At 45.0% G+C, this 23,084-nt stretch overlaps 1 protein-coding gene across 1 annotated transcript in view; it reads right to left on the minus strand.

Annotated features, from left to right (window-relative positions):
* Nucleotides 1-1,161: 1,161 nt before the first annotated feature.
* Nucleotides 1,162-23,084, minus strand: part of LOC110524523 (cadherin-2-like) — a 31,330-nt gene continuing 9,407 nt past the window's right edge. The window contains exons 3-14 of the mRNA XM_021604252.2: nt 14,443-14,737; nt 14,201-14,320; nt 13,721-13,888; nt 12,388-12,569; nt 8,944-9,200; nt 8,662-8,798; nt 8,379-8,500; nt 4,932-5,049; nt 4,345-4,653; nt 3,970-4,180; nt 3,419-3,860; nt 1,162-3,266 (exon numbers count right to left, since the gene is read on the minus strand). Coding sequence (XP_021459927.2) covers nt 2,367-3,266; nt 3,419-3,860; nt 3,970-4,180; nt 4,345-4,653; nt 4,932-5,049; nt 8,379-8,500; nt 8,662-8,798; nt 8,944-9,200; nt 12,388-12,569; nt 13,721-13,888; nt 14,201-14,320; nt 14,443-14,737 — 3,261 coding nt within the window. The 3' untranslated portion in view covers nt 1,162-2,366. The remainder of the gene's footprint in view (nt 3,267-3,418; nt 3,861-3,969; nt 4,181-4,344; nt 4,654-4,931; nt 5,050-8,378; nt 8,501-8,661; nt 8,799-8,943; nt 9,201-12,387; nt 12,570-13,720; nt 13,889-14,200; nt 14,321-14,442; nt 14,738-23,084) is intronic.

Raw genomic sequence — 23,084 nt, forward strand, 5'->3', positions numbered from 1 at the left:
AAAATCAATTTTAATTCCAGATTGTAAGGCAACAAAATAGGAAAAAATGCTACGGGGTGTGAATACTTTTGCAAGCCACTGTATACTTTACCTCTTGGGACATTGTTGTACTGCCACAAACCTGATTCATACAGAATTTTTTTAAACTCCAGGCTGTGATCTCAAACCTCATTACTTCACTTCATTCAGTGTTACTGCAAGATGAGAGCAATGTTTGAGTAGATGGACGAATGTTTTCTTCATGGCTTTTTATGTGTATAATCAACGATACTTCAAGGGTGGCCAGAGCCATGCAATCAATATGTTATAAATGTGTTGAATTGGAATTCAAGGTACATGAAATAACGTTCTCTGTCTTGTTTTTTAATTTGACCAATTCTATTACACTTATTATTACTGTTGCAGAGAAAATATATAAAAGTATTTTTTTTAATGAATATAGCTGGCTTCATTTTGTCTTATTTCCATATTAATTCATTTTCTATTCCATATCAACTGTACATAGTCATGGTAATTTTTTTATTTGACCTTTATTTAACTAGGCAAGTCAGTTAAGAACAAATTCTTATTTTCAATGACGGCCTAGGAACAGTGGGTTAACTGCCTGTTCAGGGGCAGAACGACAGATTTGTACCTTGTCAGCTCGGGTGTTTGAACTTGCAACCTTCCGGTTACTAGTCCAACGCTCTAACCTCAATACTCAACTCGCATGTTCTATAATTTATGCACTGTTATTTTCTCTAATTTAGCCTTAGACTATTCATTCAGTTTTAATTTACTCCTCTTTCTCATTGCCTATTCTTCATAGAAGCCACAGGACAATCTCCACACCTATTTTTTCTACCCAAAGAACTAAGGATTTTTGTTGTCAAATGTATCAAGTACAAATCTAATTCTCATTAAGATGGTTGGTTGATTGAGATTTAATTCCCCTTGGTGATTACATAGAGGCCTGGTGGAACAAACAAATGTCAGTTTGACCAAGGCTCCTGGTCTATGCTAAATGTAGTCGTCACATAGTAATTGAAAGTAACATTGTTATCATTTTAATAGCTCATTTTAAAAGCGATGAGTTTTTTGCAGTAGTAGTAGAAATTAGCCATATTGTTTGCAAATCAGATCATCTTGATCTTTTGGTGGGAAATATTGATTGGTGGTCATATGAATCATTATTCAGTTAAATTATTCACAGTATAGTCAACAGTAAGATTGCGTGTGAATGTTTTCCCAGTTCCATCTCAGGTTTAAAGAAAGAGCCAGCTTGTGTAGTAGGAAGGGTTGCAAATATGAAAGCAGACCAGAATATCACTACAGCCCTAAAATCAATGAACAGGTTTATATTGCCCAAAATGTTATATCTGAACTATCTGGGGGAAATAACATGTCACGAGACATATTCAACAACAACCATTTAATCACTTCAAATGATGGGTGTCATTTCTTGTATTCAGTGAGTGAAATAATGACAGTGTTACTCATAAAGGGACGCTTTCTTGGTTTGTGTGAAATCCTCCACTGAATAATCACCACATTGCAGAGGTTGATATTTACAAAATGCACATAATCATGTCGCTATAGTAGGAAACATGACACTTTTTACAAGGCTCCTTCAAGGACATATTATCTCAGGTATGTGTGCAAATTGCATAGTGTTTCATAGAATTTCCCACTGTGATTATAATTACTGGGAGTTACACAATACATAGCTTGTTGGCTACACAATTAAATTCAGAGGAGCTCCCTCCTGATTGTGAAGCAACATAGCACCTGTATACTACAGTGTGTCTACTAAGATGTTATCATCAGAACAGCTTCCATTTGACTGGATGTAATGTGGACAGATTCTTCAGTCATGCCTATATGTTTATATTAACTCCATGTAAAGTGTGCTTTTTAAATTGGTTAAATTCAGTTTAAATTATGCATTTGGGAACACAGTGTTCTGAGTGAGAGTGCCCCTATTAAACTATCAATATTAAATATCACAATTCCATTACATTTTTCATGAGGCCTATTTTCCAACAATGCGGCTTTCAGGGCTGGGAATCAATATTTCAGAAAGTTAATTTTTCATAAATTTAGCTAAGTGAATTATTCATATCAGTTACAAGAGAAGTCTAAAAGTGACGGATTTTATATGCTCTTTAATAAACACAGAAGGGTGAGTTCATGAGGTGTGCTGAATGGATCCTCTGGCATGTCTCGGCTGTGCTGCATTGCCAATGAGCAGGAGGTTTAGTCATTGAACAGAACAGAACTTTCTCTCTGAAGTTGTGCATAACACCCTCGTATTGCTTTTAAATTGAATCCGTTGGAGTCTCTCTCCTTTTCAAACTGCTACTCAGTGTCTTTGATTCGCAGGTTCTCTAAAAATCCCACCTTGAGACCTCTTTTTCTTCACCCACACTCTCTGTTTTGCTTGTGTCATTGACAACCAAACCTTGGCTTCTATCTCCTACCAGTGTCTCCTCCTCCACTGACCTTCTGTCAAACTCCTTTTCTTGTTCTCTCTCTTTGATTATCTTCACCAGCCTTTGGAACTTCTGGTCCAACTTGTCTACTGTTTCCCTCACCCTCTCCTCCTCTCTCTCTCCCTCGCTCTCCAGTGAGCTCAGCGACCCCGCTCGGGAGTCCCCCCCCTCAAACTCGTAGGTCTGCAGTGAGTCGTAGGGTGGCTGGGATAGGTCTAAGGTCACCTGGTCCAGACGGTGCTTCAGGAAGTCCTCCATCCTCACAGGCAGGGAGGAGTTACAGTTAGCCCCACCCCCTACCATGTCAGCCACCAGTCCCCGCTCACAACCCCACCCCCTGCCGTATCCCAGCATGCCTCCAGAGAGGGGTAGTAGCTGTGGGGTCAGGTCCCTCCTACTCAGCGCATACATGTTCAGGAATTCTGCACTGCCTGGATACAAAGTAGTCCCAGTCACAGGTATCCCTCCACTGCCCTGGTTTAGTGAACCCACAATGCTGTATGTTGAGTCCCCCAGTAGATTAGTGTGGATGTGATTAGTATTTATCTGGCTAACACCAACAGCATATTCATTATTCTCTGAGCTGGGGAGAGAAGAGGAATCTGTGTCTGTGTCTTCTACTGCAGAGCTAGAAGCTCCGGTGGTGGTGGTAGTGTGGGAGGGAATGAGGTCTGGATTGTTCTCCTGCTGCTCTGATGAAGAGATGCTGCTGCTGTGACTCTGAGAGGATGAGCCATTTGGGACAGAATAGGTCAGAACCAGTGCTTCATCTGTCAGTACAGACTCAGGCTGTGCCTGGGGAGGAAATACACAATACTTTTATAACGATTATCAAATACTTTAAAATGAAAAATAGCCTGAGAGATTTACAAAAATAATATTGAGACAGCTGAGGTTGATAATAACAACATTGTTACATCCATTATATATGAAAGCTAATATCTGACTCTGATTGGGCCCTGCTCTGGATGCAGCTGCTGCTGGGTGTCAGTGTTGGTCTCCCTGCCTCCCTCTTTTTCTGTGGGTCTGCTGTTAGCCACCCAGATCTCTGGTCCATCTCTGCTGGGGCACCATGGCTCAGCAGAGTTGAGATGAATCGCTTCAGGCTCCAGTAGATCAAAGGTGCCCTGGTTCTGGATGACTAGGGAGTTATTATCCATGTGATTGCCAGGAAGCTCATAGGTTCCCATCGGTTTGGCCAGCTGCAGACCTGACTGGAACGGTGTTGGCCCCTTGTGACAGTCTCTGAGGACAGGCAGGGTGTGAATGCTGTAGCAGAGGCGTCCGTATACAAGGGCTGAGCCTGGACGCTGTGGGTCCGCAGTAGAGTGTGGGGTCCGGCTCCAGCTGTACGTCATGTCCCTGGCCTGATTCTGCTGGGTGTACCATCTGGGGGAAGACAAGAGCATAAGGCAGAGCAACACAGAGACACGTGCACGCCCACACTCCCTCACGCATGCTCACACACACACGCACACAAACAGACGTCACAGCTCACATGTTCCTGCTGTCCTGCATGCTCTCTACTCTGTGCATGCTCTCTACTCTGTGCATGCTCTGGAGCGCGGTGATGTCAAAGGCAGCAGTGTCTGCCTCCCCTCCCCCTTCGTCATCGTAGGTAATGATGTTCTCCCTCACATCCTCCTCCTCAAATGGGGAGTGGGAGTCTTGCTTCTGATGCCGCAGAGACAGAGACAGAGCACACACCACTGGGGGAGAGAGAGAGAGGCACATTATCGTAAATACCACACACTGACACTGCAGTCCATTTCACGGGATACTGATCTTCAGACAGACAGACACAGGTAGTATACTGAGAACAGTAGAAACAGGCATGTGTACTATACATCAGACAGTAGACCTCAAGTCTTACCTAGCAGTGTAGTGACACAGGCCAGCAGGGCCAGCAGGGTGACCATACTGAAGATCAGTGATGGAGAGGTTGAGGGCCGGGGCAGACATACCGTCTGTCTCTCCCAGCCCCTGTCCCTCTGTCTCCCCTGCTCCTCGGCCCGCATGCCCCCTCTCAGACAGGGACATACGTTCACGGTGACCGTCCCGGTGTTGGTGAGGCCAGACGCCCCATCCCGCAGCACAATGGGCACGTACAGGGTGAGGAGGGAGAAGGAGAAGTCAGGGAGGGGCTGCAGTGCCGACTGGAGAACAAGGCTGGCTGTGGCACCTGGGATTGAATAAGACAATAACACCAGAAACTCAAGTCAGTCATCAGGTCACTTGTACATGAATGCCATTCTCCAGTTATACGTCATAATATGAATTTCAGTTAAATTCAACAGGTCTATATCGTCACTGTAAGATGCAGGCGCACTGTCATCAAGCATGTAAAATAAAAATAAGCATATTGTCAATGATAATCCAGTTGCAGAATTTCTGATTTGACATAAGGGGTTTGAGGAGGGTGACAGCTTGACATAGAGGTTGAACATAGCTAGAATTCACCTCCACTCTCCCTGATGGTGAGGTTTAGAGCAGAGCTGAACTCTGGAGGGATGCTGAAGTGGATGGTGACGGCCTGTCCTCCCTGGTCCCTATCCACTGCCCTCACCACCTGAACAACCTGCGAGACAGAGCAGAGAGAGGAGAACTTCTATTGGACCTCACAAGCTAGGTTTCCATCCAATTGGCGACAGATTTTCATACGAATATTCAAAAATCTGCATGTACATTTTCCCACCAGAGATGTGATTCCTTCAAATTGACTTGTTGCGGATAAAATTCTGTGCATGAAGCATTGACATTAAAGCCAGTAGATGGTGATAGCGCTGACGTCATCCATGTATTCCTTTGGAAAACTCTCGATGGCGCATGAAGACGGAAGTATTTGACTTTGAAGAACGCCATATTGCCACAGATAGAACAATGAGCTAGATGTTTCAACAGATGTATAAATCTGAAGCCTCCGGTTGACATTTTCCCTCACCAACAAATGGCCCAGTGGCCGGAAGTGGGAGAAGATGAAACATTTGATCTCAATACAGTTTTCTTTTCCTGAAAACTATAATCTGTAGTGGACTAAGATTGGTAAACTTTACCCTTTGCTAAAGTTTCAATATGTTTTATTGTTTAGTAGGAGTGCAAGGGAGAATTTAGTTATTGCACACGCTCACTTCATAGAGTAGGCGTTTCCTAACGGAAATATTCAAATACATGCTAGAACATTCCAAAAGGATCTCGCTAACTCGTGCTTGGCTTGGCCCACCTCCTTGCTTGTTTTGCCCACTATGATTAATTTGCTCCCATTGGAAACGACAGGCTGTGGTCTATCTTGGGTTAGTTATAAAAATCTTTGATATTGCTGAATGGGTTTGAATGGCACCATAAAATCATGGTGAAAGTGACCGTAACTAGCACAGGATCAAGGTTGATGTAAATGTTTTCATCCTGCCTGAGAGAGTTAACTGGGAACCTCATTGTAGCCTACCAGCCCATGATTGGTCTGGACACGTGGTCCTGCGTGACAACAAATGTAGTAGTCAGAATGGATCTCTATTTAATCTCGATTTGTAGCGAACTTGAAAATAATTCACCGTGGGGATCGAATCTGATCATAATAAGCCCATTTTAGATCCCAAAATGGGGGTACATTTTTGGGGGTGTTTGGCCGTTCTGATGATCGTAATTTACATAGGCTTTCTAGGTCAGACCAGGGCTTTTGGCACCGCTAGGTTGCTACTACTGAGGTATAATAAGAACAGTTGCTACGCAGTAGCCGTCCAACAGAGCTTGTGACTTCACGCTCCAGACCGGACATTTTACTTACAAATTTCCATCATTACATTTTTTATCTGATGTACTTTAATCACATAAAAAAAGGTTGGATGGAAACCTGGTTACAGCCACACAACTCCAAATCAAATCAAATTTGATTTGTCACATACACATGGTTAGCAGATGTTAATGCGAGTGTAGCGAAATGCTTGTGCTTCTAGTTCCGACCATGCAGTAATATCTAACAAGTAATCTAACCTAACAATTTCACAACAACCACCTTATACACACAAGTGTAAAAGAATGAATAAGAATATGTACATAAAAATATATGAATGAGTGATGGCCGAACGGCACAGTCAAGATGCAGTAGATGGTACAGAGTACAATATATACATATGAGATGAGTAATGTAGGGTATGTAAACATTATATAAAGTGCTATTGTTTAAAGTGGCTAGTGATACATTTATTACATCAAGATGCAGTAGATGGTATAGAGTACAGTATATACATATGAGATGAGTAATGTAGGGTATGTAAACATTAGTGGCATTGTTTAAAGTGGCTAGTGATACATTTATTACATAAATATTTCCATTATTAAAGTGGCTAGAATTGAGTCAGTGTGTTGGCAGCAGCCACTCAATGTTAGTGATGGCTGTTTAACAGTCTGATGGCCTTGAGATAGAAGCTATTTTTCAGTCTCTCGGTCCCCGCTTTGATGCACCTGTACTGATCCTTGCGGTTATGGGCGGAGCAGTTGCTGTACCAGGCGGTGATACAGCCCGACAGGAAGCTCTCGATTGTGCATCTGTAAAAGTTTGTGAGTGTTTTTGGTGACAAGCCAAATGTCTTCAGCCTCCTGAGGTTGAAGAGCCATTGCTGCACCTTCTTCACCACGCTGTCTGTGTGGGTGGACCATATCAGTTTGTCCGTGATGTGTACGCTGAGGAACTTAAAACTTTCCACCCTCTCCACTACTGTACCGTCAATGTGGATAGGGGGCTGCTCCCTCTGCTGTTTCCTGAAGTCCACGATCATCTCCTTTGTTTTGTTGACATTGAGTGTGAGGTTATTTTCCTGACACCACACTCCGAGGGCCCTCACCTCCTCCCTGTAGGAGGTATCTCGTCGTTGTTGGTAATCAAGCCTACCACTGTAGTGTCGTCTGCAAACTTGATGTGCATGGCCACGCAGTCGTGGGTGAACAGGGAGTACAGGAGAGGGCTGAGGACGCACCCTTGTGGGGCCCCAGTGTTGAGGATCAGCGGGGTGGACATGTTGTTACCTACCCTCACCACCTGGGGGCGGCCTGTCAGGAAGTCCAGGACCCAGTTGCACAGAGCGGGGTCGAAACCCAGGGTCTCAAGCTTAATGACGAGTTTGGAGGGTACTATTGTGTTAAATGCTGAGCTGTAACCGATGAACAGCATTCTTACATAGGTATTCCTCTTGTCCAGATTGGTTAGGGCAGTGTGCAGAGTGATTGCGTCATTTGTGGACCTATTGGGGCAGTAAGCAAATTGGAGTGGGTCTAGGGTGTCAGGTAGGGTGGAGGTGATATGGTCCTTGACTAGTCGGTTGGTGTATGTGTCCTGGAGGGCAGGTATTTTGTCCCCGGTGATGCGTTGTGCAGACCTCACTACGCTCTGGAGAGCCTTACGGGTTATAGGTGGAGCAGTTGCCGTCTCAAAGCACTTCATGATGACCGAAGTGAGTGCTACGAAGCGGTAGTCATTGAGCTCAGTTACCTTAGCTTTCTTGTGAACAGGAACAATGGTGGCCCTCTTGAAGCATGTGGGAACAGCAGACTGGGATAAGGATTGATTGAATATGTCCGTAAACACACCAGCCAGCTGGTGTCCAATGGCATTGGATAAAAATTTGATAATAATAACTCAGCCAATGGCAATGGAGAAAAATAACTCTGGAGAAACAGGACTCATTACACCAATAAGGTGAAGAAGAAAAACAGAAACAGTGATCTGACATCAATTGCTCTTGAGTCAAAAGGAGACGCAATAAAAGGAATAGGAAATCTTCAAAGACATCTACAAATAATTGTACTGAAGGTACAATTAATTAGCATTAAGGTTTTCAGCATGCAGGGCTGTAGATAGACAGATTGATAAAGTGGAGTGTCAAAGTTACATGGGTAAGTGTTAGCAGCACTGACCTGTCCAGGGGTACTGGAGTCACACACAGATGTTGTGTACTGTCTGTCCAACTCTGGTGCATTATCATTCTGGTCCAGTGTCTCTATGGCAACCACAACCCTGGTCACAAGGTTTGGATTGTCTAGAAAAGGAAAGGAATGCCTAGTGAGTTTAACTTCAACTTCATCACAGCCATCACCAGGGCTACAATGAGTGATATGAGGGAAAACATGACTCTGTACTAAGCCAGAGTGAAGGTATTGTCTGTGGGCAGCTGGGTCTGAAAGGACTTGAACCTCATACCTCTCTGTGTGGCGATGACAGTGATATTATGCCATTGCTCACGCTCCCGGTCCAACTCCATCACCGTGGTGATAAGGCCGCTGTCAGAAGTAATACGGAACAGAGCCTCCAGGTCAGACTGGGGATCAATGGAGTACCTGAGAGAGAGACGGGAGGGGAGGGGGAGAGAGAATAGTTTGAGTAAAGAAAATGTGAGTGAGTGAGTGACAGACACACAGACAGATGGACGGACTGACGGACGAACAGACAGACTGACGGGCTGACTAAGTGAGTGTAGCCTACCTGATGTTTGTGCTTTGTCCTGTGTCTGGGTCAACAGCAGATACTCGGCCCACGCTGCAGACAGGAGGACAGTTCTCAGACACGTCCAGACGGTAACGGGATCGGGAGAAGCGGGGGGGCTCGTCTGCGTTGAGGACCATGACCCATACGGTCGCACAGTCCTTAAAGGGTCCCTTCCGTAGGAACCGTGCATCCACCATGGGGTTCACAACTTCCACTGAGAATGAGAATGAACTGCGACTCTCATAGTCCAGCAACTGAGGAGAGAAATACAGCCAATTATGTTTTACTATACTTTTCTAGAACCATTTTTATCTCCTTTGCTTCCTCTCTATCACCCTCCCTAACTCGAACACTCTTTCTTTCCCTCTTTTCATCATGCCCTTTTCCTACCCTTGTTCCATAATTATTTTGCTCCCACATTCACTCATCATCACCTCATCCTATCTCATACTCTCACGCTTGTCACACAAACTTTGTTAAATGGAGCTTGCGATGCCCCATGTATTCAACACCACACTGAAAAATGCACAGGCTCACAGCCTATTTTCCGGTTGGTGATTTAAATTCAACTGCTAGTCGGAATCTTTAATTTATGAATTAGTTGTGCATACAGTGCCTTGCGAAAGTATTCGGCCCCCTTGAACTTTGCGACCTTTTGCCACATTTCAGGCTTCAAACATAAAGATATAAAACTGTTTTTTTTTGTGAAGAATCAACAACAAGTGGGACACAATCATGAAGTGGAACGACATTTATTGGATATTTCAAACTTTTTTAACAAATCAAAAACTGAAAAATTGGGCGTGCAAAATTATTCAGCCCCTTTACTTTCAGTGCAGCAAACTCTCTCCAGAAGTTCAGTGAGGATCTCTGAATGATCCAATGTTGACCTAAATGACTAATGATGATAAATACAATCCACCTGTGTGTAATCAAGTCTCCGTATAAATGCACCTGCACTGTGATAGTCTCAGAGGGCCGTTAAATGCGCAGAGAGAATCATGAAGAACAAGGAACACACCAGGCAGGTCCGAGATACTGTTGTGAAGAAGTTTAAAGCCGGATTTGGATACAAAAAGATTTCCCAAGCTTTAAACATCCCAAGGAGCACTGTGCAAGCGATAATATTGAAATGGAAGGAGTATCAGACCACTGCAAATCTACCAAGACCTGGCCGTTCCTCTAAACTTTCAGCTCATTCAAGGAGAAAACTGATCAGAGATGCAGCCAAGAGGCCCATGATCACTCTGGATGAACTGCAGAGATCTACAGCTGAGGTGGGAGACTCTGTCCATAGGACAACAATCAGTCGTATATTGCACAAATCTGGCCTTTATGGAAGAGTGGCAAGAAGAAAGCCATTTCTTAAAGATATCCATAAAAAGTGTCGGTTAAAGTTTGCCCCAAGCCACCTGGGAGACACACCAAACGTGGAAGAAGGTGCAGATGAAACCAAAATTGAACTTTTTGGCAACAATGCAAAACGTTATGTTTGGCGTAAAAGCAACACACCATCCCCACTGTCAAACATGGTGGTGGCAGCATCATGGTTTGGGCCTGCTTTTCTTCAGCAGGGACAGGGAAGATGGTTAAAATTGATGGGAAGATGGATGGAGCCAAATACAGGACCATTCTGGAAGGAAACCTGATGGAGTCTGCAAAAGACCTGAGACTGGGACGGAGATTTGTCTTCCAACAAGACAATGATCCAAAACATAAAGCAACATCTACAATGGAATGGTTCAAAAATAAACATATCCAGGTGTTAGAATGGCCAAGTCAAAGTCCAGACGTGAATCCAATCGAGAATCTGTGGAAAGAACTGAAAACTGCTGTTCACAAATGCTCTCCATCCAACTTCACTGAGCTCGAGCTGTTTTGCAAGGAGGAATGGGAAAAAATGTCAGTCTCTCGATGTGCAAAACTGATAGAGACATACCCCAAGCAAGTTACAGCTGTAATCGCAGCAAAAGGTGGCGCTACAAAGTATTAACTTAAGGGGGCTGAATAATTTTGCACGCCCAATTTTTCAGTTTTTGATTTGTTAAAAAAGTTTGAAATATCCAATAAATGTTGTTCCACTTCATGATTGAGTCCCACTTGTTGTTGATTCTTCACAAAAAAATACAGTTTTATATCTTTATGTTTGAAGCCTGAAATGTGGAAAAAGGTCGCAAAGTTCAAGGGGGCTGAATACTTTCGCAAGACACTGTAAATTCTATTGTATTTGAATCCCCTTTTTGTCTATTACTTATTTTCAAGTTATTCACAGTGAGACAATGTTTTGTTTGAGATAATTAAAGGGATTCTCTGGAACTCTTGTATACTTTTTAGCCAGTAGGTTAGAAAGGAGCACTCGAGACAAAATATGTCCCCCAAAAATTGCGTAGTACATCACATATTTTCTCTCGCGCTCTGCTCTGTGTGCATCATGTGCATCTTGCTAGCTGTCACTCATATGGCGAGGGGCTGAAGCTCATTGGTTGAACTCAAATTGCTTGAGGTCTGGCCCATGCGGGGGAAAATGGAGCAGCGTCCAGAAAAACAGTTGCCTTCAAATTAGGGATTTTGGTGGTCAAAAGCGGGAGGTTTAAAAAATACTTAGTAGTCACCAATGTTCCGGAGGATGTCTTTAAATTTGCAGGACTCGTGCAACCACACAACAGCAAGGGAAAACAGTTAAATTACTGTTTCCAGGGCCTCCCGGGTGGCGCAGTGGTTAAGGGCGCAGTGGTTAAGGGTGCTGTACTGCAGCGCCAGCTGTGTCACCACAGACTCTGGGTTCGCGCCCAGGCTCTGTTGCAACCGGCCGCGACCGTGGGGCGACGCACAATTGGCCCAGCGTCGTCCGGGTTAGGGAGGGCTTTGCCGCTAGGGATATCCTTGACTCATCGCACACCAGCGACTCCTGTGGCGGGCCAGGCGCAGTGCACGCTAACCAAGGTTGCCAGGTGCACTGTGTTCCCTCCGACACATTGGTGCGGCTGGCTTCTGGGTTGGATGCGCGCTGTGTTAAGAAGCAGTGCGGCTTGGTTGGGTTGTGTATCGGAGGACGCATGACATTCAACCTTCTTCTCTCCCGAGGCCGTACGGGAGTTGTAGCGATAAGACAAGATAGTAGCTAATAACAATTGGATACCACGAAATTGGGGAGAAAAAGGGGTAAAAAATAAAAACATATATTTTTTTACTGTTTCCAGACCAAATATTTATTCAAAGCATCCTATTACCAGGCCTGATTATGACTGACTGAACTCTCTGCAGGCAACACTGTCCTGCTGTTTTAAATGTTTTTCACTGAATTAACTTCCTGGTAAGAGTGCCATGGAGGAGCTATGCTTAGTTTAGCCCCTCATTTTATGCCATTGTGGATGTTTTTGACTTGAGTCTGATTAAGAGCTAAATGCAGTATAAATCTGGTCTCCATTATTTATTTCTCACCTTGTTTAGTACAATAACGGCTTCTTGGTCTCTTCCGGTGATGTTAAATGTGTCTCCCTCCTCTCCGTCCAGGATGGTATATTCCAGCATGGCATTATCTCCCAGGTCAGCATCTGTTGCTGAGAGGCGACCCACCTCCACCCCTGGTGCTGCCAGCTCAGAGACAGAGAACGACCAGGCACCTACAGACAGAGAGAGAGAAAGAAAGAGCGAGAGAGAGAGACCGAGACCACACAGATGAGTGACAGGCATGGACTAACTAAACATACCGTTTAGACCATAAAATGATAGAGTAGTCATCCAGTAGTCCTCAGGGAAAATGTTTACAGTAATGATAAGTGGAGGGAGAGTAGAGGGACAGCAAGAGAGTAGAGGGAAAGTCAGAAAAATAGGGACACAGTATAGAGGAATGTATTGTGTCTCAGAGCATTATATTTGGCAGTGATTTTATTGTCTATTGGAGCAGAAACGACTGAACTTTAGATGAAATATTTATAGAATAGAATGTAGAAGCGCTTGGATAAGAAAAGACTGACATTATCTCTCACTGTTGTTCATGAAGAGCTAGCTTAGTGCTGTTGAGGACCCTAATAGAGCAATCTCAAGATGTTATTAATTCAGATTGATGACAATGATAATAATAATGATGATGAATACGATGGTGATGATGATGGTGGGGAGGAGGAGGATGACGAGGTAAGCAGCTCATTCATGGAATGTATTCATTAGTTTGCAATGATGAAGGAAGAGCCACATGCACAAAATCAACTATTAGCGCAGTAGTCTCTTCTCACAGCTGCTGTGTGACAACCCTGGCAGAGGAGACCCTAAAGGTGCACTTAGTCTCTTCTCACAGCTGCTGTGTGACAACCCTGGCAGAGGAGACCCTAAAGGTGCCCTTAGTCTCTTCTCACAGCTGCTGTGTGACAACCCTGGCAGAGGAGACCCTAAAGGTGCACTTAGTCTCTTCTCACAGCTGCTGTGTGACAACCCTGGCAGAGGAGACCCTAAAGGTGCACTTAGTCTCTTCTCACAGCTGCTGTGTGACAACCCTGGCAGAGGAGACCCTAAAGCTGCACTTAGCAGCAGAGAGTGCACCATCACAAGTGTCACAGTACAAGGCATTTCATCACTCTAAACACACACACACACACACACACACACACACACACACACACACACATACATACATACATACATACATACATACATACATACATACATACACACACACACACACACACACACACACACACACACACAAATGGAGCATTACTAGGCGGTAATGCATAACATATGCCAATAACAAAACAGTAACAGTAATGTTGCTTACTCTTTCTGAAGTGAGGGGGGTTGTCGTTGACATCACTCAGCCTCACAGTGACTGTGGTCGTCCCTGACATCCCCCCCAGGTGCCCCCCCATGTCTTTGGCCTCAAGTACTACCAGATAGGTGTCCTGACTCTCCCTGTCCATGTCAGTTACAGCCGTACGTAGGACACCTGGCAGAGAGGAAAAGGAGAGGACATAGGACAGTAAATAACCCCATTACAATGACAAGGACAGCTAAAGGGACAAGCAGACTGTACCAGGATGAGTTATCTGCTTTAATATCACATATCGCTATGTCACAAGCTTTTATGTACATAGAATACCTGTAGACTGTCTATGGCTGTACATACAGACAAACAGAAGGGCACAATGTTGCATCTTTACAGATCACATGGGCATACTGTAGTCTGTTCATCATCATGGCTATCAAATGGCACATAACATGTAGCTTGATAGGAGTGTGTATTATAGGCCTATCAGACCTGTCTGAGGATCCACAGAGAAATACTGCTGGCCCTGGGTCACAGCATACACCAGCCTGGCACTGTTACCATACGTAGGGTCGTCTGCATCCGTGGCTGTCACCTGGATTATGGATGTACCTGTTAGTGAGAGATGGAGTGGTGAGACTACAGGAATGAGAAATAAGCCCTTGAGATAGCCTGACCAGACTGTAATGTAAACCACAGATCAGGACCGGAGACCTGTCAGTCACATGTAGTACCTATATTGGCCATCTCGGGCACAGTGGCGGTGTAGGGCTCATTCTGGAAGACAGGTGGGTTGTCGTTGATATCCTGAACTCTGATGATGAACGTGGACGAGGGTTCGAGGGCGCGGCCTGTCTGGCGGTTGGTTGCTGTAGCAATCAGGCGGTACTGGTCCTTGTCCTCTCGGTCCAGGGACTTGGTGACGTGGATGTTTCCTGTGTTCCCGTCGATGACAAACACAGACCCCACCCCCTCTCCTTCTAATATGTACTTAGTACGCCCATCGCCCCTGTCCATGTCTGTGTGCAGCTGGAGGAGATGGGTATGGACAGAAAATAAAGTCACAACAGTAATCTATGCATTCTGCTTTGAGCCTTGCTTAATGAGCGACTTTTGTTCTCTCTGCTCTATTCTCTAAAACGCCAGGGTTTATAGTTTAAACTGATGCTTTTGATATATTGTGTCCGAGCCACCACTGACACAGACAATGCATCCCTCATCAGCGCCATTTTTCATCAACCTAAACAAAAACATGTGATTGTGAAATGAGCGATTGAATCAAGCTCAAGATGTGGTATTCAGTGAGTGAGAATTGAATGGCACCAGGTGTGAAAGGGACAGAGGAGAGCTGAATGAGTACTGATGCGTACTGCTAATTAACTCATTGGACCAAGCAGGCCACTGTGGGATTGTTAGGGGGTGAAAGTACATGACTGTAGACAGTGGCCCCAAATGTCCTGCTCACACATGCAGAACACTGACAGCCCAATGTGTCCATCTGCATGTGTCGCTCTTTCTGTCTTCTGTTCTGTTATGTTCTGTCTGTTTCCTTTCCCTCTCTGAATCCATCTGTTTGCTTGTCTCTGTATCTCCCCTTAACTTTGTTTTTCTATCACCCTCTCTCTCTGGGAACATGCCTCTCTCTCTGACAGTCCATCTGCCCATCTGTTTCTCTCTCTGGGAACGTGCCTCTCTCTCTGACAGTCCATTTGCCCATCTGTTTCTCTCTCTCTCTCTGGGAACGTGCCTCTCTCTCTGACAGTCCATTTGCCCATCTGTTTCTCTCTCTCTCTCTGGGAATGTGCCTCTCTCTCTGACAGTCCATCTGCCCATCTGTTTCTCTCTCTCTGGGAACATGCCTCTCTCTCTGACAGTCCATCTGCCCATCTGTTTCTCTCTCTCTCTCTGGGAACGTGCCTCTCTCTCTGACAGTCCATCTGCCCATCTGTTTCTCTCTCTCTCTCTGGGAACGTGCCTCTCTCTCTGACAGTCCATCTGCCCATCTGTTTCTCTCTCTCTCTCTGGGAACGTGCCTCTCTCTCTGACAGTCCATCTGCCCATCTGTCTCTCTCTCTCTCTCTCTCTGGGAACGTGCCTCTCTCTCTGACAGTCCATCTGCCCATCTGTTTCTCTCTCTCTCTCTGGGAACGTGCCTCTCTCTGACAGTCCATCTGCCCATCTGTTTCTCTCTCAATCTCTGGGAACGTGCCCCTCTCTCTGACAGTCCATCTGCCCATATGTTTCTCTCTCTCTCTCTGGGAATGTGCCTCTCTCTCTGACAGTCCATCTGCCCATCTGTTTCTCTCTCTCTCTCTCTGGGAACGTGCCTCTCTCTCTGACAGTCCATCTGCCCATCTGTTTCTCTCTCTTTCTCTGGGAACATGCCTCTCTCTCTGACAATCCATCTGCCCATCCGTTTCTCTCTCTCTGACAGTCCATCTGCCCATCTGTTTCTCTCTCTCTTTCTTCATCTGTATCTCTATCTGTCTCTGTTTACTTTGCAGTAAACAGTGCTTGCTTGTTCAGTATTTAATGGCAGTAGGGGGACATTTACAGGCAGCTGGTTGGGTAAAAGGCCAAACACACAGAAATAGAAAGCTACAAGGATTACTCAAGCCTTCATCACACAGGGCTTTCTGAACAGGAACCTCAACATCTCACTCCCCTTAAGGCACATCTGCACATGTTCATAATCTACTAGGTTTATTCATATCACATCATTTCCTCCGCTCTGCTGCGGACTCTCCGTAAAAGACCAACACAACCTCTATCTTAAACCACAACCCTTTATTTTAACTAAACTCAGCAAAAAAAGAAACGTCCTCTCACTGTCAACTGCGTTTATTTTCAGCAAACTTAACGTGTAAATATTTGTATGAACATAACAAGATTCAACAACTGAGACATAAGCTAAACAAGTTTCACAGACATGTGACTAACAGAAATGGAATAATGTGTCCCTGAACAAAGGGGGGGGGGGGGGGGGGGGGGGTGGGGTCAAAATCAACAGTAACAGTCAGTATCTGGTGAGGTCACCAGATGCATTAAGTACTGCAGTGCATCTCCTCCTCATGGACTGCACCAGATTTGCCAGTTCTTGCTGTGAGATGTTACCCCACTCTTCCACCAAGGTACCTACAAGTTCACAGACATTTCTGGGGGGAATGGTCCTAGCCTCACCCTCCGATCCAACAGGTCCCAGACGTGCTCAATGGGATTGAGATCCGGGCTCTTCGCTGGCCATGGCAGAACACTAACATTCCTGTCTTGCAGGAAATCACGCACAGAGCGAGCAGTATGGCTGGTGGCATTGTCATGTAGGAGGGTCATGTCAGGATGAGACCGCAGGAAGGGTACAACCTGAGGGAGGAGGATGTTTTCCCTGTAACGCACAGCGGTGAGATTGCAAGCTTAGTCCGATGATGATGTGACACACCGCCCCATTCCTTTGACAATAAACGCGAATCCGACCATCACCCAAGTTGAGACAAAACCACGACTCGTCAGTGAAGAGCACTTTTTGCTAGTCCTGTCTGGTCCAGTGACGGTGGGTTTGTGCCCATAGGCGATGTTGTTGCCGGTGATGTCTGGTGAGTACCTGCCTTACAACAGGCCTACAAGGTTTCAGTCCAGCCTCTCTCAGCCTATTGCGGACAGTCTGAGCACTGATGGAGGGATTGTGCTTTGCTGGTGTAACTCAGGCAGTTGTTGTTGCCATCCTGTACCTGTCCCGCAGGTGTGATGTTCGGATGTACTGATCCTGTGCGGGTGTTGTTCCACGTGGTCTGTCACTGCGAGGACGATCAGCTGTCCATCCTGTCTCCCTGTAGCGCAGTCTTAGGCATCTCACAGTATGGACATTGTAATTTATTGCCCTGGCCACATCTGCAGTCCTCATTCCTCCTTGCAACATGCCTAAGGCACGTTCATGCAGATGAGCAGGGACCCTGGGCATCTTTCTTTTGGTGTTTTTATCAGAGTCAGTAGAAAGGCCTCTTTAGTGTCCTAAGTTTTCATAACTGTGACCTTAATTGCCTACCGTCTGTAAGCTGTTAGTGTCTTAACGACTGCTCCACAGGTGCATGTTCATTAATTGTTTACGGTTCATTGAACAAGCATGGGAAACAGTGTTTAAACCCTTTACAATGAAGATCTGTGAAGTTATTTGGAAATTTACGAATTATCTTTGAAAGACAGGGTCCTGAAAAAGGGACCATTCTTTTTTTGCTGAGTTTATAATAAACAGAATGGGTTGTTTGATATTTACTGGGCAGTATACTGCAGGTTTTTACAGTAATATGGACACAGCTTTGTGGTCAAACTGTGGTTGTTATATTTATCACATGAGAATGAAATTCAAGACAAGCCACAGGCAAGGAACATTGTTCATGTTATTATGTCACATAAGCCTGGAGAGAGCAAGAGCAAAAGAGTATTATGGCCCCATAGGACTTAAATCACATAGATGTGCATTTCTTCTACACAAAAACACCAAAGGGATGCATGAACACATTGGTAAACATGTCAACTGTAATGCATAAACCACAGGTGTATACAGCCGTAGTACACAAGTGTCTCTGGGTGTGAGTGTGTGTGTGTGTGTGTGTGTGTGTGTGATGTGTGTGTTAGAGAGAGAGCAAGAAAAAGAGAGAAACAGTGTGTGTATATGTGTGTAGTTGAGCGTGCAGTTAGGGATTAAAGAAACACATGATAACACACAGTAAGAAATGCTAGATTAGGGGGTTTATTCTCTCCAACACCCCCTTCCTCTTCTTCCTCCTTGAATCTGCTTTTATTTGTATCCCACACACCACCACGAGAGACATCTTTGTCATTCTTCCATCTCACTCCCCTAAAAAACATCCCCCCACCCTCTCTCTCACCAACCCATACCCCCCTACTCTCAATCCAATTGCTAGCTCAGTCCTGCTGTGCATCAGTCGCCATGGCAAAATATTCCTCTGTGGGGTTGAAACTTATCCAATCCATTAAAACAAAAGAGTGGAGGGGAATTCTTTTTTGAAATTATCTCTGATTGAATTCCCAGAGGGCTACTTGTCTTTCCCTATCCTGTTGTCACTCTCCCCACTCTCTTTAATTTAAATGTTCTGTATTCTGCTTGTTGATTTTCTCTTCCTGAAAATGTCTCATTCATTGCCATGATGGACTTTATCTTACCCCACTCAATGCTTACCATCTACAGTGCCTTGCAAAAGTATTCGGCCCCCTTGAACTTTGCGACCTTTTGCCACATTTTAGGCTTCAAACATAAAGATATAAAACTGTATTTTTTGTGAAGAATCAACAACAAGTGGGACACAATCATGAAGTGGAACGACATTTATTGGATATTTCAAACTTTTTTAACAAATCAAAAACTGAAAAATTGGGCGTGCAAAATTATTCAGCCCCTTTACTTTCAGTGCAGCAAACTCTCTCCAGAAGTTCAGTGAGGATCTCTGAATGATCCAATGTTGACCTAAATGACTAATGATGATAAATACAATCCACCTGTGTGTAATCAAGTCTCCGTATAAATGCACCTGCACTGTGATAGTCTCAGAGGTCCGTTAAAAGCGCAGAGAGCATCATGAAGAACAAGGAACACACCAGGCAGGTCCGAGATACTGTTGTGAAGAAGTTTAAAGCCGGATTTGGATACAAAAAGATTTCCCAAGCTTTAAACATCCCAAGGAGCACTGTGCAAGCGATAATATTGAAATGGAAGGAGTATCAGACCACTGCAAATCTACCAAGACCTGGCCGTCCCTCTAAACTTTCAGCTCATACAAGGAGAAGACTGATCAGAGATGCAGCCAAGAGGCCCATGATCACTCTGGATGAACTGCAGAGATCTACAGCTGAGGTGGGAGACTCTGTCCATAGGACAACAATCAGTCGTATATTGCACAAATCTGGCCTTTATGGAAGAGTGGCAAGAAGAAAGACATTTCTTAAAGATATCCATAAAAAGTGTTGTTTAAAGTTTGCCACAAGCCACCTGGGAGACACACCAAACATGTGGAAGAAGGTGCTCTGGTCAGATGAAACCAAAATTTAACTTTTTGGCAACAATGCAAAACGTTATGTTTGGCGTAAAAGCAACACAGCTGAACACACCATCCCCACTGTCAAACATGGTGGTGGCAGCATCATGGTTTGGGCCTGCTTTTCTTCAGCAGGGACAGGGAAGATGGTTAAAATTGATGGGAAGATGGATGGAGCCAAATACAGGACCATTCTGGAAGAAAACCTGATGGAGTCTGCAAAAGACCTGAGACTGGGACGGAGATTTGTCTTCCAACAAGACAATGATCCAAAACATAAAGCAAAATCTACAATGGAATGGTTCAAAAATAAACATATCCAGGTGTTAGAATGGCCAGACCTGAATCCAATCGAGAATCTGTGGAAAGAACTGAAAACTGCTGTTCACAAATGCTCTCCATCCAACCTCACTGAGCTCGAGCTGTTTTGCAAGGAGGAATGGGAAAAAATTTCAGTCTCTCGATGTGCAAAACTGATAGAGACATACCCCAAGCAAGTTACAGCTGTAATCGCAGCAAAAGGTGGCGCTACAAAGTATTAACTTAAGGGGGCTGAATAATTTTGCACGCCCAATTTTTCAGTTTTTGATTTGTTAAAAAAGTTTGAAATATCCAATAAATGTCGTTCCACTTCATGATTGTGTCCCACTTGTTGTTGATTCTTCACAAAAAAATACAATTTTATATCTTTATGTTTGAAGCCTGAAATGTGGCAAAAGGTCGCAAAGTTCAAGGGGGCCGAATACTTTCGCAAGGCACTGTATGTTTGTGAGTCTGGGCGTTGATGTATGTTTGTTTCTTTGCGTTGTTTGTAACTTATTTTTTAACTTATTTTGCACATAATGTTGCTGTTACCATCTCTTATGACCGAAAATAACTTCTGGGCATCAGAACTGCGATTACTCACCACGGACTGGCAGAATCCTTTTTTTCCTTTAAAGAGCCTGATGAGCCTGACATGAATGATATACTGCTTTCCCAGGGACAGGCCTAGATCCCCGTTATTTGTGTGAAGAGGAGTTGGAGAAAAAGGGGCCAGAGGGCGGGCTGCCTTCTGAGAATTTGTTGGAGATCGAATAAACCTCCACTTCCTTCCATTCTGCTAGCAAGCTTGCAATCTTTGGAAAATTAATTCGATGACCTACGATGAAGATTAAACTACCAACGGGACATTCAAAACTGTAATATCCACGGAGTCGTGGCTGAACGACGACATTATCAACATACAGCTGGCTGGTTATTTGCTGTTTCGGCAGGGTAGAACAGCGGCATCTGGTAAGACGGGGCGGAAGACAATTAATTTTTGTAAATAACAGCTGGTGCATGATATCTAAAGATGTCTCAAGGTTATGCTCGCCTGAGGTAGAGTATCTCATGATAAGCTGTAGTCTACACTATCTACCTAGAGAGTTTTCATCTGTATTTTTCGAAGCTGTCTACATACCAACACAGACTGATGCTGGCACTAAGACCGTACTGAATGAGCTGTATTCCACCAAAAGCAAACAGGAAAACGCTCACCCAGACGCGGCTCTCATAGTAGCTGGGGACTTTAATGAAGGGAAACTTAAATCCGTCTTACCAAATTTCTATTAACATGTGCAACCAGAGGGAAAAACAACTCTGGACCACATTTACTCCACACACAGAAACGCATACAAAGCTCTCCCTCGCCCTCCATTTGGCAAATCGGATCATAATTCTATCCTCCTGATTCCTGCTTACAAGCAAAAATTAAAGCAAGAAGCACCAGTGACTCGATAAATAAAAAAAGTGGTCAGATGAAGCAGATGCTAAGCTACAGGACTGTTTTGATTCCTCCGATGGCATTGAGGAGTACACCACATCAGTCATTGGCTTCATCAACAAGTGCATTGATGACGTCGTCCCCACAGTGACCCCAACCAGAAGCCATGGATTACCGGCAACATCCGCACTGAGCTAAAGGCTAGAGCTGCCGCTTTCAAGGAGCGGGGACTCTAACCTGGAAGCTTATAAGAAATCCCACTATGCCCTCCGACAAACCATCAAACAGGCAAAGCGTCAATACAGGACAAAGATCGAATCGTACTACACCGGCTCTGACACTTGTCGGATGTGGTAGGGCTTGCAAACCATTACAGACCACAAAGGGAAGCACAGCCGAGAGCTGCCCAGTGACACGAGCCTACCAGACAAGCTGAACTACTTCTATGCTCGCTTCGAGGCAAATAACACTGACACATGCATGAGAGCACCAGCTGTTCCCGAAAGTCTGTGTGATATCGCTCTCTGCAGCAGATGTGAGTAAGACCTTTAAACAGGTCAACATTGGCTGCAGGGCCAGATGGATTACCAGGACGTGTGCTCCGGGCATGTGCTGACCAACTGGCAGGTGTCTTCACTTACATTTTCAACCTCTCCCTGTCCAAGTCTGTAATACCAACATGTTTTAAGCAGACCACCATAGTCCCTTTTGCCCAAGAACACTAAGGTAACCTGCCTAAATAACTATCGACCTGTAGCACTCACACCTGTAGCCATGAAGTGCTTTGAAAGGCTGGTCATGGCTCACATCAACACCATTATCCCAGAAATCCTAGACCTACTCCAATTTGCATACCGCCCTAACAGATCCACAGATGATGCAATCTCTATTGCACTCCACACAGCCCTTTCCCACCTGGACAAAAGGAACATCTATGTGAGAATGCTGTTCATTGACTACAGCTCAGCGTTCAACACCATAGTGCCCTCAAAGCTCATCAATAAGCTATGGACCCTGGGACTAAACACCTCCCTCTGCAACTGGATCCTGGACTTCCTGACGGGCTGCCCCCAGGTGGTAAGGGTAAGGGTAGGTAACAACACATCCGCCACGCTGATCCTCAACACTAGGGGCCCCTCAGGGGTGCGTGCTCAGTCCCCTCCTGTACTCCCTGTTCACTCATGACTGCACGGCCAGGCCCGACTCCAACACCATCATTAAGTTTGCCGATGACACAACAGTGGTAGGCCTGATCACCGACAACAAGGAGACAGCCTATAGGGAGGTCGTCAGAGACTTGGCCATGTGATGCCAGGACAACAAGCAGCTGCTCGGCCTCTGACCGCAAGGCACTACAGAGGGTAGTGCGTACGGCCCAGTACATCACTGGGGCCAAGCTTCCTGCCATCCAGCACCTCTATACCAGGCGGTGTCAGAGGAGGTTCCTAAAAATGGTCAAAGACTCCAGCCACCCTAGTCATAGACTTTTCTCCGTGCTACCTCACAGTAAGCGGTACAGGAGCTCCAAGTCTAGGTCCAAGAGGTTTCTAAACAGCCTCTACCCCCAAGCCATAAGACTCCT

Source organism: Oncorhynchus mykiss, chromosome 5 (genome assembly GCF_013265735.2).
Source record: "Oncorhynchus mykiss isolate Arlee chromosome 5, USDA_OmykA_1.1, whole genome shotgun sequence".
NCBI lineage: Eukaryota > Metazoa > Chordata > Actinopteri > Salmoniformes > Salmonidae > Oncorhynchus > Oncorhynchus mykiss.